Source organism: Chelonoidis abingdonii, chromosome 20 (assembly GCF_003597395.2).
Source record: "Chelonoidis abingdonii isolate Lonesome George chromosome 20, CheloAbing_2.0, whole genome shotgun sequence".
NCBI classification, from domain to species: Eukaryota; Metazoa; Chordata; order Testudines; family Testudinidae; genus Chelonoidis; species Chelonoidis abingdonii.
Genome location: NC_133788.1, coordinates 19,377,089 through 19,395,249, shown reverse-complemented (window position 1 = coordinate 19,395,249; position 18,161 = coordinate 19,377,089). Strand labels below are relative to the sequence as shown.

The 18,161-nt window shown below is 38.4% G+C and overlaps 1 protein-coding gene across 3 annotated transcripts in view; it reads left to right on the top strand.

Moving 5' to 3' along the window:
• The window catches only part of VMP1 (vacuole membrane protein 1), an 85,714-nt gene that overhangs the window by 31,116 nt on the left and 36,437 nt on the right, over positions 1–18,161 (top strand). For all 3 annotated transcript variants that reach the window (XM_032784951.2, XM_032784948.2, XM_032784949.2), the window contains 2 exons: positions 5,112–5,279; positions 10,977–11,108. In XM_032784951.2, the coding sequence (XP_032640842.1) occupies positions 5,112–5,279; positions 10,977–11,108 (300 nt within the window). The remainder of the gene's footprint in view (positions 1–5,111; positions 5,280–10,976; positions 11,109–18,161) is intronic.

Sequence of the window (18,161 nt, the reverse complement as noted above, 5' to 3'; positions counted from 1 at the left end):
GAAAACCACATTTGAGATAGTTCGATGCTCCATAATTTTGTTCATAGCATAGATACCAAAGTGATAAGTAACATAGAAATACCATGGATATTTTTGATACTCGATTCCCATTACCTTGAAGACTTTCTAATATAATGTACGTGTTGACATTTTTGAAGATGTGATTTGACTTTATTTTGAAATACATAGCCTTAATTTTTATTCCCCCCTCCTTTTTTTTCTTTGAGTGAGAAGTTTGTAAAAAATCTGTACTAATTGCTTATATTATTTTTCTGGAGGCTTTGAATGTTGCTTTCCAAAATAACTCGCTAACCTAGAATAACAATGAGTAAATTCTAACTCTGGTGATTGATCAAAGCATTGAACTAAAAATAAATCTAGGGCTCCAAATGTATCCATGGGTTCAGTAAAGCTCCCTTTTATAACAAATTAGGGCTTTTTAGATAGTGATTCCTCTGAAATACTTTTGCCAAAAATAGATTTGCATCAAGTCCTTACTGATGACCACCCCTTGTCTCATTTGATTTATAAATTGCACAAAAATTTCTAACAAATCACATTCCAGTCTAACCACAGGCTCCTGTTGGTTGTTGTAAGAGTGTGGAGAGCAAATGTTTCTCCCCCTAATCAGCAGGAGATTACTGACTCCAATGTTTTTGCCCCTGTCGGTGCTTGCTCCTGCAACTAAAAAGAAGAAAATAGGGTTGGGAGGAAGAGGAGAAAATTGGTGATTAGATATTTAACTTGACATTTTAATGATTCTTCTAGCTTCTTTGACAAACAATGCCTCTTCTAAACCTACCAATTTTCCTGTTGCTTATTTATCATTATAGAGATTGGAGTGATTTTAAAATGTATGTCCATTTAAAAGTGGACCTAAAATTAGACTCAAGCAGCAGGTATTTCTTAATAGGTTACAATAAATTGACCCACAATAAGAATTAACTCAAACTTTGGAAAAGCCATTAATGCCTTTTTTAAAAAATAAAATTCTGTAAGCGAACATGGGTGCATGTGTGAGATAAAGGTCAAAAACTGTGACTGAGGACTAATATTTAGACTCAAAGAGCAAAAAGAAAACACTTGATGAAAATAGACTGATATTTTCAAAGAACCTAGAGATGCTGGCCATTCTAATTGCGTTGAAAGCCAATGAGAATTGGGTACCAACTCCTATTTGTGTCTTTGAAAATCACCCCACCCACATAGTTTGACTATCATTAAATATAAAATAAAATGGCACCTGTCTTTGTTGCAGCATTTATCGTATGATCATACCACAGCTCTTGCCCTGTCAGGACCACATTTCTAGTCCAGTGGTGGGTAACCTGTGGCCACTGGGAGCTGCGGGCAGCCATGCCTGCGGACAGTCAGTGTAAAAAAACAGGTTGCCCACCACTGTGTTAGCGACTCAAGGGGAGATTATGGACTTGTGGACCAAGGCCATTGTACATTCATAATGGGGGCTCAGTTCTTGAGAACAGATACTGTATGTGGGCTTTGCAGTCTGAACTGGAACAAACGCACATATCCAAAATGCAGTCTGCCAATCCATGGTATGTTGTCCAGTTGACTTTACTTAAAGCAGCAGAGCTCAGCTGCTTTAAGTAAAAAGGCACAAGATTGTTTTGCCTCCCTTATGTGGCTAGTTCTGAATTTGAGTACACCACACTTGATCATCATTCCAAATGAACCTTTTACGTTTTACTTCTTATTCCAGTTAAAATGTGGTTTCTGTGGGATCAATAATTTCAACTTTTTTCTGTTATAGAATTGTTTGCATTTCAGTGGAAGAGTTGTGCTAAATTGGTTTAGCCGTCAGGTGGCTGGAGGGATGTTTTCAGCTCTATTCTGAAATGTATTTTTCCATTAGCTGTTTCTTGCTTTAGGATTTTTCCTTTTGCATACTTCAGTTGCTGAAACTGTTAGAGCTGGGTTTATAGGAAGATGTATATTTGAGACAATTATGCCATCCAAGAGTGGCAACACTTGTTAAAAGATCTGAGGGAACCTAGGATATTAATTGTGGCAAGTTTTAAACAGTGAGTAAGAGCTATGTGTGTGGGTGGTTTGCTTTTATAACAATTATCCTTAGCAGACCCCTCTCTTACATTTTTTTTGTCTTCACTTGCTGTGTTCTAAGTTAAAATGTATGCTTCTCCAGGCAGGGACCTATCTTAAATTGTCCACCGGCCTTCATTTCAAAATCTTGATCTTCGAGATAGTGGTAATTTCACTTATGGAACTATGGCAGAGGGCATTACTGTGTTGGCAATTGTACTTTTTTTTTCTTATACTGCTATAAGATTGAAACTAACCGGTTCTGCACTTGCAGTCTTTCATCTCATCTGGCCACAGTTACATTATACTGTGGTATGTCTTCCAAATTTTGTGGAACTGAAAATTGTACTTCTTGATTCACACACCATCTCTGACAACCTTGGCAATGAACTTGCCCTTACCCTCAAGAGACTTTGAGCAATGGCACTTGACTTTGGGGTTTTCCTCCATGCAAATTTCCAGCTGAGGAGAATTATGGTGCAGATTTGAATAGCTGGCGCTTACAGCTTGAGGCACAAAACCTTAAAAGGTCTTTTAATGCATGAAGCTATCTGGGTATAGGAGGAAAAAAATCAAGATTCCTTGAGATTTTAGGGCATATCAAGGAAGGGATGATCTTACGATTGTCACTGGTCGAGGACTCAAGATCTAGATTCAGTTCCCAGCTCTGCAACTGACTTGCTATTTAACCTTGGAAAAGTCACTTAATCTTTTCTGGTGATGATTCTACATGTATTAAAAGGGGATACTTTCTTTTTTCTTTCCCTTTGTCTGTCTTGTCTGTTTAGATTGTAAACTCTTTGGGGCAGGGACTATCTTTTACTATGGATACATATAGGGTCCAGCATAAGAGACCTCTAGACAGTACTGCAATGCAGATAATTAGTAATTTTTCACCCGTTTACAGTTTCTTTGGCCCACAGAATCAGAACAATTATTTGGTATTTAACAGGTCTGAATCTGCTGTCCCATTGGCTTTACTTCAGTGCAATTCCTTTGATGGAATTGCTCCTAATTTACCATGAAATCAGAACTATAACTTTATTGAAATAATTACAGAAAGTAGTTCAAGTTAGTGCCTATTGAGCATTAAGTCAGTCTCCCAACAAAAGAACAGGGAGAGGTACAGGTACAAGAATTGGCGTGACAGCAAAGTGGGGAATTTTCTTTCTTGTTACAGTGGTCTAGAACTGAATAGCCTATGACGGATAGCCAAAGTTACCAACTGAAAAATAAAATAGACCAGATATTTTCTCAGTAGGGCTTTCCCACTACTTCATGTACCTAAAATAACTTGCTGCATGTACTAAATTTTGTAATTCCATTGTTCCAGTTGGTTCAAAGAAACTGCTAATATTGACAAGAGTGAACCCAATGAAAAACCACCTCCCAATGTCTAGAAAAGAATTCAGTAAGCTGCTCATTCTCATAGATATTTAAGGTCAGAGCGATCTTCTACTCTGACTTATTTGCTTAACACAGCCCATAAAATTTCACCCAGTAACTGCAACAAGTCCATAAACTCTCCTAAATAGTCCCTGCTCTCTGTATTAAAATACATTTTTAAAATACCGTGTAAAGGGAAAGAGCTGTCCAAGCAGTAAGTGTTGTGCATCAGAACTTTCTTTACCCATTATCGTCACATTTACAGATTTAGTCATTGTATAATGTAATTTTGATTTGATTTTTTACTGTGATTCCCTGCTGGTCTAATAGACTGTGACTCACTTAAGGAAAAAACAGAGGAAAATTGACAGAATATCTCCCAAAATGATGACAAAAACCCACCATGTAGTTAATAGCAGAAGCTAAAGACTGAGCAATTCTTGCTGTCTATGCAAACACAATTGATTATGAATTTATTCTGGTAAGGCTAAGACTTCGGGTGAAATTAAGATATTTTTATTAAAACAGATTTTTTGCAAACTTTCTAAACAGTTTATACAGTTTAAGCGTCTTGCTGAAACACAGATGTTGGAAGGTGATTTTTAAGCTGATTCTTTGTTTTGAAACTGCTGATGTCCAACATAAGGATAAAACTGAATTATTTGCACAGATTTTATAGTAATTTTATTATTTTATAGTCATACAATGGCAGTTTGTTTCATTATTTAACTGTATTGCACTTCAGTTCTTGTACACATTTAAGCCATCTGTACCTGAGATCTGGTCTCAATAAAACATGTTTGTAACCTTTAATAGAAGGCAGAGTCCGTGTCAGCTTAATTCTATTAATAATGATACTTGGCACTTGCACAACAGTTGAACTTTAAAGCGCTTTACAAACAATCTTCTGAGCACCTCAGTCAGACCGTTCCCATTTTACACATTGGAAACTGAAGCAGAGACTGTGACTTGCACAAGAGATGGCTGATGTACTAATTGATATCTTAAGAAAAGAATGGAGAGAAGAGGAGGAACACTTCAAAATATTGTCAAGCCCAACTAGGCTCAAAACCTAGGTTTTGTAAAACTTGTTTTGCAAAACTGAAATCAGTAGAAATACTTTTATGGGATCTTTTTTAAAAATATTTGAAATAATTGCATTTTTTGTTGTTGTTAGGATGTAAAGATTCCTTTTCAGTATTTATATCTCAGACATTGCTGATCTGTGCCAATGCATGAGAAACGGAAAGACTACTCTGCTTCTTTTATTAATTGTTCGTGTGGAATGAAATGGGAAAAAAACCCAAAACATTGGTTAAAAGTATACTTAGATTTTTCTAAAAAGTTCTTCCAGTTTAAGTCTACAGTAACACAGGCAAGGAAACATGTATTTTAACTTCATAGTCTCTTAAAACTGAAACAGGAGCACTTTAAGTCTTCTCATGTTTGGAGTTGGAGGTTTATTTACTCACATGCATCGGAAGGCTCAGACCATTGTATACAACATTATATGCTATGTCTAATGTCAAGTGTGGAAGTCCATTTCCTGTATGCATTATGTGTCCTGATAGGTTTCCTATTAGCAATATTATTTAAGGTAAAGCTAACTCTTGTTTAATGCACACAAAATGTACTGAAATGTTCTTGTCTGATATATTTTTCAGGGTCCACACATAGCATCAGTTACACTTGCTGCGTATGAATGTAACTCAGTTAATTTTCCTGAACCACCGTACCCTGATCAAATTATCTGTCCTGATGTGGAGGGGATTGAAGGATCCATCTCTTTATGGACCATAATCTCAAAAGTCAGGCTAGAGGCCTGCATGTGGGTAAGGTTTAACTTACACAATTTTACCTAAAGTAAACATAGCAATGCTGGCTTTTGCTGACAGCAGTTACATGTAACTATTCACGTTAGAGGCATGATTTGCGGATTCACTTTAGATGTCTGTATTATATCCGAGCATCTTAAAAATGTATTAAACAAAAGCAGTTGAAAATGGTTGGGTCAGTTATCAGCTCCAGGTTTGGAGTAAGGTTGGAGAAAGAAAGAAATCTATTGTGTTATAAGAATTTCTTCTGTAGAGCTCTATAAAAATCACCTCTATTTCCAAAGCGTAACTGTTTTTTCTACGTACTTTAGCAGAAAATGCATGACATTTTTGAGAAACTCAGCGCAAAAGGCAAGTTTTTGAAAGATTCTTTGCCCCAGCTGTGCTTGCAGATTAAGGGCTAAATCTTGCAAGCAGTGAGGCAAGTGAGTGACTTCACTCTCATGAATACTCTCTTCGAAGTCCATAGGCATATTCAAGTGAATGAAGTTATTCATATGTTGTGGAAGGATCAGGGCCTAATGTTATAGCAGATGCCCTGATCTTGGGGTTGCATCAGTTTTCTGTTGAGTTACATGTAGCCTGTTCATATGTTACACATTGAAATTAAAAATCAGTGTTTTCCTGATGAAACCATTCACTTATAAGTAGGGTGACCAGACAACAAATGTAAAAAATTGGGACGGGGTAGGAGGTAACAGGAGCCTGTATCAGAAAAAGACCCAAAAATCAGGACTGTCCCTATAAAATCAAGACATCTGGTCACCCTTCTTATACGGCAAAAAAGAAAAAAAAAGTTAGCTGCTAAACACTGAAGCACACTCTTAGGACAGGGATTTAGTGAGGTGGATGTGGAAATGTACTCTAATCTTATTTTGTGTTCATTTCTTTGACTTTTTAAAGTTTGTTTATTGAAGAATATTGGTCAGCTAAGATGTTTTTTCCCATAAAATATAAACTATTTTGAACTGAAACTTACACAAACACATCTGTTATGAACTGCTTTTATGCCAAAAGGCTTCATTTTACCACTGATGACTTCCTGTTCTGACCGTTGGTTTAATTATTAAATACTTGGTTCTCCAATTCAGATGTGGGGGATGGAATGGGATCCCTATAGTATATGATATCTAATCTTTTCTAACTTGTTTCTGGAAGCCTTAAAGGTGTGAAAATAACCTATAATAGACTTTATATTTTGGTTATTACAGTTTTAAAACTTGTCAGTGACCCTATCTCCAACAAAGAAGTTAAAGTAGATCATATACATTACAGGTTTATAAGTACAGTGTAAAAATACTTAAAAAAAAAAAAAAAAAAAAAAAAAAAATCTTACAAGGAAAGAACTGCAGACCCCCAGCCCTCTCAAAAACAAATACAATATACAGTTTTAATGTTCCCTTTTGCTAACTAGAGAGCAAAATTTCATAAATGTTTTAATGTTTGAAAAATAAGTAGAGTTAACTGAATCTCCCACAAACAAGCATCTATAAGACAGCAAGTTCAGGATCTCTTTTGTTTTTTCCCACTGCTCTACATCATAGTCTTCATGAAGTTGGAGCAATAAGAATATCATTTAAAATTAAGTTCTAGGGTTGCAAGGAAAATGTAGCTCAAGATAAATGTGCTTGCTGCACATCTTTGTTAATGTATAAAATTACTGACCTAACTGAAAATTAAGTAGCTTAGACCGAAACGAACATACAGTTGCATGCCTTGCAACTGATTGTACCCTGTCTTGAGACGAGAGAGAGAACAAGAGGTACCTTCTCAGGCCTTCCTTTGTGCTGCCTGCTGGTTCAGACCAGGGGAATTACAAGACTATGAGCAAGCCAAAACGTTTTGTGTACTCTTCTTTCTTCCTACCCTCCTCCAAATGTATTGTCAGCTACCTTTTTATTGAACTTCTGTGGTAGATTTCCCTATGGGAGCATCTTCAATCTGCGCTGGTGTCTACTATGTTATCCTTTCTTGGACTGTTTCATGAGTACCTAAACATTGTTTGTTAATTTCCTGTAGGACAAATCAAATTGGCAGCTGCGCTGCTGCTTCCATTGTTTTTCTTTCGTCTTTACTCCAGTTTGCTTTTATAGAAACCACTGAAGAATTCTTGGTCCTATCACTGTTAAATCCAACATCCTTTTATGTGCAACACAATACTAAATTCCTGAAAAGGGAGTAAATCGACTGACGATTTTAGTAACTCAATCTGATAAATAAATAACTATTAATTTTTCTCCTTGCAAACTGAAACCAAGAACAGTAGGTTGAATTTTTTTTATTAGTGTCTGATTATGGGAAACGAACTCATGAAAACTAAAAAGGTATGAACTACACCTTTACCCCGATATAACGCTATCCTCGAGAGCCAAAAAATCTTACCGTGTTATAGGTGAAACAGAGTTATATTGAACTTGCTTTGATCCACCGGAGCGCACAGCCTGCCCCCCGGAGTGCTGCTTTACAGCATTATATCCGAATTAGTGTTATAGCAGGTCATGTTATAGCGGGGTAGAGGTGTACCAATGTCTAGTAATCTCTAAAATCTGAAATTATCTATACAGCTGTTCAAAATTCAAACACAAAGGGACTGTTAGAGGGAGCCTTTTGCATTGGCTAATTCTCAGGTTCCCCAGCTCATTGGGTGAGCAGGGACTGGAAGTGTTGCTGACAGCATCCTGGTGCCCAATGAGGGAATGAAGCAACATTGCTAAACACTAATTTCCTTTAGACAATTAGTGTGTAACCATGTGGAGTGGCTCCAAAGTGAATCCTGGCCCATCCTCTTTGATCAAAAGGTGACAATCAGTATAAAATGGGCCTCACCAATCCTGGTTTGCAGAAGGTGTTTTTAAAGGGCTTTCAGCCTCCTGGGAGGTAGGCCAGTTTTTCAGAGCCTTTCACCCCACAGAAGCTAGGAATTGAATAGCACCTTAAATGTGTTGCATCTCTTTTGTGTTTTTTGTTAGAAATTATCTGAAAAGGTAAAAATGTATAAACTCTCAGGATTGACAGATCAGGTAGTCTGTGTCTTGATGGGAATAAAGTTTAAAAGAAGCTTTCTAGATGACTAGTTTCCCATTTTAACTGTATGTATTTGTGCAAAAGAATATTGATTAGCACGTGCCTTTCTAATTCCTTGTTGATCTAGGGGAACTCTAACCAAATATCAGATGTAAATTTTAAAAGTAAGAGTTAACAGCCATGTTTGCAAAAGGTAGTATATAGTTGTTGGTTTGGATCACTTAAATGCTTCCTTTTTTTTTACATATTAAGGCAATCTGTCTTGAGTATACATGGAATCATATGATCTCGTTGTACTTTTGAGATGTGTTGTAACAACCTTGTGATTTAACCAGGGGTGAAAGTAACTTAAAGGACTTACCCGGTATGCCAGAGGCCTGCACACAGGGGCGTGGCCTCAACTGGAAGAGGTGGGGCCTTTAAATACCCAGGTTCTTTAAATCAAGTTTTAAGAGTCATGGGGCTCCGGCTGCAGCTGGAAGCCCTGGGGCCTTTAAATCACCCCAGAGCTACCAGCTGCAGAGGCAGCTGGGAGCCCTGGAGTTCAGGGGCAATTTAAAGGGCCCAGGGCACTGGTCGCCACTACCACAGTGGAGCCCCATGCCCTTTAGATGACTGCTGGAGAGCTGCTGCCGTGACCCCAGGGCTCCAGCAGCGGGGCCTGGGAGGCAATTTAAAGGGCCCTGGGCTCCGGCTGATGCAGGGAGCCCCAGGCCCTTTAAATCACCCCTGGAGCCCTGCCACTGCTACCTCAGGGCTCCGGCAGCCAGGCTCAAGTGGAAATTTAAAGGGCCTGGGGGCTCCCCACAGTGACTGGAGTCCTGGGCCCTTTAAATCACTGCTGGAGTCCCACTGCTGCTAACCCGGGGCTCCGGCAGCGGGGCTCGGGCTGCTGCAGGAACCCTTGGGCCCTTTAAATCGCCAGCCTGGGGAAGCCGGCACGGCCCAGTCCAGCACAGCATACTGGCTCTTGCCGGTACGCTGTATCGGACCATATTGGCTTACTTTCACTTCTGGATTTAACCAATTTAAGGAAAGTTCACTTCTAGTACACACGTGAACCTTTCCTTCATTAACAAAATGAAGCCAAGCAAATTGGCACATAGTTGTGAAGCAAACATTACTTCTGTTGTTCTTGCATCACCTTGAGAACATAATCTCAACTAATTTTTTCTGAAAAATAGCAATAACTCTTTCCAAGCTTAACTTTCCATGTATCAGAAATAGAGAGGCTAATGATGTTTTGGTGGTATTGTATTCATGCAAATTTGTTACACATGTGTCCAATAGGAAGACAAGCATATGAGGGGTGTGTATTTATACACTACACAAACAGGGAGTTTGAGTTGGCTAATAGTACAACGAATGTCTTTTTTTGTGTTTAAAATCAAAGCAGCTGGGATTCTTCCCTACATACAGCTGCATACAGAATATGAACAAAGGAAACTGTAGGACTTTATGCTGCTTTAAAGGAATGTAAAAGCATTTGTCACTTGCTAATGGTTCTTAGTAAGACATCTCCATGTGGCTAAGGTTTAGCACTTTTCCAACAAAGCACCCAACTATTGTGCTATTACCTGTCCTATATTTTAAACCATTTGCATTTAATCCAAGGTCCTGTTTAATTATCCTCTGTTTATCTCTCTAATACTGATTTTTTTTTTAAAAACTAAATCTGTATTTACCCACAAGGCTGAAATGAGTCATTTGATGTCCTGAGAAAACCAATCATTTTCCTGCAGTGAAAAGGCAACCCTACTCTGATTCGTATTTCTCTTGGCTTTCTTGACTCCATTTTGTGGACAGATAAAATACTAGAAAAGTTACGGTCTGCTCAGCAGTATTTTCATTTGCTCAAACTGTAATAGAACTTGAGGCAATGTTTTTCAATAAACAAGTGTGCCAAGTCTCAGGACCGACAATTCAACTATATTACAACTCTACAGAATTATAGTTTGGGTGGCAGGGAGAATGCATGTGGTTAAACTAAGGGTACGTCTATACTACCCACCGGATTGGTGGATAGCGTTTGATGTATCGGGGATCAATTTATCGCATCTTGTCTGGACGCGATAAATTGATCCGTTAATTGACGCCCATACTCCACCTCGGCAGGAGGAGTAAGTGCAGTCCATGGGGGCACTGTGGCAGTTGACTCGCCGCTGTGAGGATGCCAGGTAAGTCAAACTGAGATACTTCAACTTCAGCTACGTGAAGAGCATAGCCAAAGTTGCATATCTTAGTTTGGAACACGAACACACACACAGTGTAGACCAGCTCTTAGAGAGGAAAAATTTAGTTTCTCAGGGTAACTTAAGTAACATTTGAAGCTGGGAGAACTTTGTGTATCTGGTAACAATAATAAGCTTCCAATGCGACCCGATATAACGTGAATTCAGATATAACGCGGTAAAGCAGTGCTCCAGGGGGGCAGGGCTGCACACTCCGGTGGATCAAAGCAAGTTCAATATAACGCAGTTTCACCCATCACGTGGTAAGATTTTTTGGCTCCTGAGGACAGCATTATATTGAGGTAGAAGTGTATGTATTTGTGACTCTTATTATGAGTATTTTTTTTAACTTTCCAAGAAAAATTGTGAACATCAGTTGAGCTGTTTTAAAGAGCTCTAATCAAGAACAATGAAATTAAAATCATTATTCTCTTCCCAGGGTGCTGGCACAGCTATTGGAGAACTGCCTCCTTATTTCATGGCCAGAGCAGCCCGACTCTCTGGTGCTGAACCTGATGATGAAGAGTATCAGGAATTTGAGGAGATGCTGGAACATGCAGAGGCTGCACAAGTAAGAACACTGCAAAACATTAGAATGCATTTAATTATCACAAAACACAGCAAGATTAAGATGCAGCAGACAACAGTTCCACTGAAGCAAACTTGCAAGAAAGCAACCAATATGACTTTGTGAGGGGCTGCTCATAGGTTAGAAAAGAACCTGCACTGGATACAGAGACATGTGGAGAAAACCAAACAAGAATTTATAGTCCGTTAAGGCAGGTATATGTTAATGTAGACAAAAAAAGTTAGAGCAAACAATGGTTTTTACAAATACAAAAATTCTACAAATACAGCAAAGGAAGTATTAGAGGGAAGGTGAGGCCCCCTAATAAATGATGTAGGAGTCATTAAACCAACTGTGGTTATGAAATAGCTGAACTGCCAAACTGTTTCTTAAATCTCTCTTAACGAGGAGATAATTGCCAGCCAACTTGTTTTCACTGGATAATACTCACCTGCCTTACCACTAGCCGTTTGTGCTGCCAGTGTCTTGGCCGATTTAACCTGAGGAAACACATTCTTCCTGATGTTGAAAAGCAACCAAGCTGCTTTGAATCTTTTTGTTCTTAGCCTTTTTCAATTCAGTTTTATTGATAGATCTCTTACAACTTGCATTGCCTCATATTAGATCTTAATCGAGTATATGACTGTTAATAGCTTTCTGTTCAGGTCAGCAGTCTGTGTGCCTTAGTTCAGAAACTATTTAGTTTCTAAATGTACAATTCTGGGGGGGATTCTCAAAAATGTCTTGCTGCTGAATTTCTCCTTTGTATTCTGCTTCCTTTTTACTCCTGTTTGTCTACTGAACCACTAGGTGGAAGTGGGTCATGATAAATTTTTATATGAAGGAATCAAGCTAATGTTATCTACTATGCACAAAAAAAGAGTTTACACTGCTTTCTCTTTGACCAACCCTTTACTGTAGCAAAAAAACCACCCAGTCTTGACTTTGAAGAAATGTAAATGTTTCTTAGCCTCTCTTTTGTTAAGTTATTGCATGCAGGAAAAAGTAGTCCTAAGAGAGAGAGCATTTGGATAAACCCAAGAATCTCTGAAAATATATTCTTCTGAAAACAGCCTTAGGTTTCCTTGGACTTGTCTGCAAACATTAATTCTAGTCTAATAATGTTAATCATAGTATTTAATGCTATCTAACTTGCCAGCACTTCAGGACAAGCACCTCATCTTAATACCTATTCAGGAAAATGCCTAACACATTGGCACTAGATAAATAATAATAGTAAATTAAGAGATCCATCTTTTAAAAGGCAGACGGCCAAAAATTCACCTATTTTGACTTTTGCCCCATTGCTAGGTATTAATTTTACAAACCAATCCTTGATCCGTATACATGTTTAAAAAATCCCAGCAAAACACAAAACCAATCAAATACATGACTCGAAACTGAACTACTGTCAGTATTTATTTACTGTGACTCTCCTAGCAAGTTATGTGAGATTTTTTCTAGGTGCAGCCAAAATTGGTTTCCAAAATGCGTGGTAGGATTCTTGAATACAAAACCTTTGCTAGTGAGAACTTGGTCAAGATAGACCAAAAATACTCTTAACTACAATGACTGTGTGATTGGTGAACAAGTGAAATTGTGTAGTTCGAGAATAAATAACATGGTATTTATCAGTGCTTTGACTTCATTTTCTCAGCAATTGAGTTTGGATTGAAGCACATGTTTTCAGGATGACATTTCTTAAAACTTCACTTGCAGTTTGATGCGCATAAGACACTCCAGCGTGAGGCTATAACAATCTGATTAAATTGTAGTACGGTTATTAAAGTGATATTCCAGTATTTAAGATTGGACGGTATTTTCCACTTGCTGATATGACTTCATTTGTGCTTTTGGCTTTCTATCATGTTTTTGTTAGATATCTGTGAGGCACGCATGAATGTCTCATCCTATGGCCTTGAGCAAATCCTGACATTGTTTGCAAAAGTGAAGCTTTGTCGCTATTTGCACTGCACAATCAGTACTTCATGTGCAGTTTAAAGTCTCCTTATAATTGCTGAATAGCAGTGTTTTTGTTACCTAAATCAGCTTGCCTCACTATCCAATTCTGGTCCTCAGTGCCCAAGGTTATAGAGAACATGGCAATCTGATGCCAATGGAAAACTACAAATGTTTAGCACTTTTAACACTAAAAGGAATCCTTTCAATATAAAGGCGTCTCTCCTCCCCACTTATTTGGGAAGTGTGAAAATAGGTGTGTTGTATTAGAGAATAGCTTCCTCCATTAGTTCTAATGAGCTGCTATAGCTGCCTACAAAGCAGAGCGAAATTGATTGGCATTTTGCATGTTTTGTATGTTTTTATTTAGAAAATTTGTCACTACTGTTTCTGAGAAATACCATTGTTTTTGCGAAACAGATGAGGATACTTGTGGCATTCTGTCAAGTAATATCCAGTCTGTATGATTGACAGAAGAAGAAAAAATGTTCTCTGCATTTTAAAGAAGACTAAAGGGAAAAAAAATGATTTAAAATGGGTTATACAGTATGATGGGTTAGACCAATCATTCTGTTAAAATTTGAATAGGGAAAGAATATTGTCTCCCTAAAGTTAAAGAACGTATTTGAGCAGGTTTTCTTTCATAAACTGTCAGTCCAAGTGATCTGGCTCCTTCAGTCACTTTTTGAGAGAAACCATGAGCTGGCTGATGTGTAACTTTCTGTTTTTGTATTTTTCCATTAATATATTTAGAAAAAGCCCCTCATCTTAATGGAACACCACTTCTTTTTTGTTTGTCAGTTACAGTTAACTTACATTAACTAAAGAGAGCTTCACGTCTTCTATTGCTTCATATGTCGCCTTTTATTCTGCTTGGTCGTCTTGTTGGCAGTACTGTAGTTCTGCCTTGGCTAATCAGGTTTGCTTTTTCACGGAACACTACAGTGAATGCAAAGCGCGGTTGGCTGTGTAACTAAACTAACTTGGCCTGTGATACGGTAAATATTTCCGCTATATTATGAATTTGATTTTTTATAGAATTTTAATAGTGGGTTTTCCAAAGGCTGTCATTTCTGTTCTGTCCAGTTAAGCACCAGTGTCCTGAAATTTTCTATCAGAGCTCCCCACTCTAAAGATGAGGAATATCACTAGTGAAACCTTTCAAACCAACCTCTCTATTAGGGGAAGTTGAATCTACTGCTCAGTGCTGGAACAGCGCATGGGCGATAACAGTGCACATGTAAATGTACAGTTTCCTATAGATACTTTGTCTCTGTTTTTGCCAGTATGATGATTACCAACTGTAAAGTATTTTCTGACGTCTGCATCTCTTTTTGTATCATACTGAACAACTTAAAAACTGATGAAGTTTATGGTGAAAACAAAGCTTAATGCAACTTAATACAACCCTATGGAAGTACTGAATGCGTGGGCCCTTGCAATACCATGCTGCTCTCTACTAAGAGGAGAACATAACTAAAGGGGGCCTGAAAGCTAATTAAATCTTCTTTGTACATCTGATAGTTAGTGACTTTTTGTTTGGATTCATATTTAAGTGGCATATTCTTTTAAGGACTAATGATTTACACTTTGAGAGTGCTTGCGCTTTGCTTCTGTGCACTGCTGCGTGAGCCAAGTTTCCCTGTAAAAAAATATTTTCTAGTTGCCTGTGTTACTATCGGTTACTTGCTGTTTGTTTACTTTGCAAATTATGTTCTGGCTTCCTTTAAAGAATACAAACTTGAAAAAGGGTTAATACCATATAAACCCTGAGATAAAACAGGACTCGTTGTAAATGATTGAGTGCCATCTGTGCACTGAGCATCAGCCGTTGCTGGGACCTGTTTTTGACTCCACTGAACCTTTACTGGTTGTGGTTTGTCTGGCCATCACATGACTTCTCTGAAAATTCCCCCTCCCCTCCATTTCCAGTAAACTGTTTGAACAGGAGTGACTCAGAGTGAAACCAGCTTCCCTGTAACCACAGGGCCTGTTAAAGAATTTGTCAACGTGGACTCTAGAGGGTTTGTATTAAAGTTCGCTGTAACTGCTTTGGTTTGTATTGCGTCAGGAGTTCCATAGAACAACTTCCTGCCTGAAGAGTATGCTGCTTGTCGGCAATGAGTTAAACTGATGAACTTTAAGATACTGGTCAGTAGACATGTGTTAAGCCCATCTTTCTAGCATTTCTTCAAGGCTTTGTGCCTTGAGTTGGGTTGCTTTTCCACACCTTAATGTAGAGTTTCTCGTCTGAGAAAAAAGGGTGCAAAGTACACCACCACACCCAGCCATGGTTGCTATGAGGATGGGAGGACTGTATGTTCTGACACGGCACGGTGACTTCACTCACATGGCATGAATAAGTCGAAATGTTATGTAATTACCAAAGTAGAGCTGGTCTGTGATTAAATTAAGTTTTGATCTGTTTCTTGGGTAAAACAAAATTAACCGTCATGTTCAGATATGACTTCTCTAAAAGTCTTCCTTGGTTGCCGCTTGTTGGATTGAAAGGTTATTTTGTTGCCTTGTTTTTTTGCAAGACATTTTTGTGCTTAAAATAGTGCATGGGGAGTTGTAAAGAAAATGGAAGTGCAGCAAGAAGAGTGCAGTGGAAATCTTGACATTTTTCCTTCTCAGAGTATTTGTTTGGACCCAATTCCAAATGCCATTCTTCATCTTTCTTTTAGTCTTCCAATTGCCCCCTTCCCTCGTCAGCTTCCTGTCTTTATTAATTGTGCTATACAAGAAAGAGATTGTCAGTGTTTGGTCTAGGCTTCCTAATGGGTGGCCACCAGGAGGCTTGTCTGCACATTGTGCATTCCTGAAGTTTGATGCATGCATTTGTTAATACATGTATGGGAGTTTTTTAACCCTTTCACCTTGAGCCAGAATTAAAAATATAACTTCACACTGATCTAACTCTGGTGAAGCTTCCCCTTAAAAATAGAAACTTTCTGTGAAATACAGGGCTTTATAGTGAGCTAAGAGTGAAATTATTTTTCACTGGAGAAAGAGCCTACTAAATAGCAGTATCGTCTTTAGTATCTGGGCTTTGTAAAGGATCAGTGAAAACTTTGAGTTTGGAAACCATATTAAAGAGGACTTCCCAAGAAAAGGGGGCAATGAAGGGTTAATATAGCCAGACTGTTGACAGTAGAAGCTATGAGTAATAACATAAGCTTTTTTTCTTGCTAGATTTCTTTGGTTATAGGCAATAAATACAGCACTCTTGTGCCTCCATTGTTCTATTCATTTGCACACCTGTTTACAGATAAGGAAAAAAATAACCAGTAGGAAGCATTAGGTTACCTTTGTTTAAACTAATTTAAAGATGTCTTTCCAGTTTTCTCTTTGCAAAATGCAGTAGAGGCTCTATGCACTAAAACTTCTTTACATGCTTCTATGTTTTTTAAATCTGGAACATGCAAATGAATAATTTCCTAATACAAAGTCACCAAGTTAGAAATCTTGATCACCTTGAAATGGCCTGCCCCACTATCAGCATTGAAAGCAGAAATTAGTCCAGTTACAAATCTCATGTTGTTTTGCAATAAAAGCCCCTCATGCCAAAAAGAGTCCAGTGTGAGTTTCTGATGTCGTGAGCTGCTATCATATAGCAATTGTGAACGAGCAGTTAGTTTGAACTCAGCCCTCGAATGTTCATGGGGAATTCATGTTGCTGTCACTGAGCATTCCGTGTACATATCTAAGGACATAATTTGTCCTTAACACTTGATGTATAGTACTGCAGTCTCAGATGAGATTAATTCTCCTTATGTTCTCTGCAGAATAATCAGTAACTACTGCATAAGTCTCTGAATCTTAGTTTCCATTTTCTGGGAAGCTGGTATCTAGTGAGAAATTTCTGATCATGATCTCTGTTCCTCTTCAGTTCAAATGTAGTAGCTGTGCTATCTCTCTTACTCAGGATTTTGTTAGCTCCCTTACTTCATCCCTTACCTTATTTTCCTTTAGGACTCCCCTCTAATTTCAATCAGGTTCGTCCCAAACCTTTAGTTACCATTTTGTATGTGGATTGTGTTTGGGAAAACATGCTATACCTCAGAAAAGGAGCTTCTAAAGATGGTTTGGATTATAAAAGCTTCAAGCAAGTTCATTTTTTCTACTCCTTTCCATAGGAGGGTCTGTTCTGTCAAACAGAAGAACACCCCAAAGTTCAGTGTATAGGATAGAGAAGTACCTCCCTTCCCCTCCCCTCCCCTCCCCCCCAGTAGGAGCCTGCAGTAAATAATAGAGATTAATTCTTGTCATCAAGAAAATGGCTACATTTTTTTTTCTTGTTCCAAACACTGTTTAAATCCTTACCCTTGTAGGAGAGTGGTATGCAGACCACTTCTCTTTAAGTCATCTGGCAGCCACGTTAGCTTCCCATGAATAAGAAGTGGCAAGATATGCTGAGCTCTGTACATCCTCTCCCGACTAGGCTTATTGGGAAAGCCCTTGCATGTAGGGAGGCTGGTCAGCTGTGTAATAGGTTGTTTTCCTGTTTTTAATAATTTAAGAGTCTTTGTTGCTTGTGTTTTTTGTTTTGAGGTTTTTGGTTTTTTCCCCCTGCTTTTGAGTTCCTTGTAAAGGGATAAAATATGTATTTTTAATGCTGGTGATTTCTTTAATTTGGATTTGTCTGGGGATGAAATAGCATTGCATACAATGCTCATCCGGTTATCCAAAATTGCTTCCTTCCTTATTGTGGGCGTTCGGGGGTAGGGTAATCAATCTCCCTGCATTCCAGACACAAAGAACTTTTGTTAAAATAACTAGATCTTGCTCAAATCCTGTAATTTTTTTTTTTTTAATTTGGATAGGACAAGATTTTCAGGATGTCCTACTGCTGCTAGTTACACCAGCATGCTAGATCAGCTGCCTGTGGCCATGGGAATCTGATTGTAGCCTTGGTTTGGATGAACCCTTAATTTGATGCTATGTGATGGTGTTTGAGCAGCCTCCACCTTGTCAGATGCAGTATCAATAGACAATAAATTGATGTAAGCCCATTCAGAGAGGAAGGGGACAGAATGGGGTTTGGGGGTCACTGCCTAATGTGTGGGAATGAGTCTGGCAGGTTTTCTGTACTTC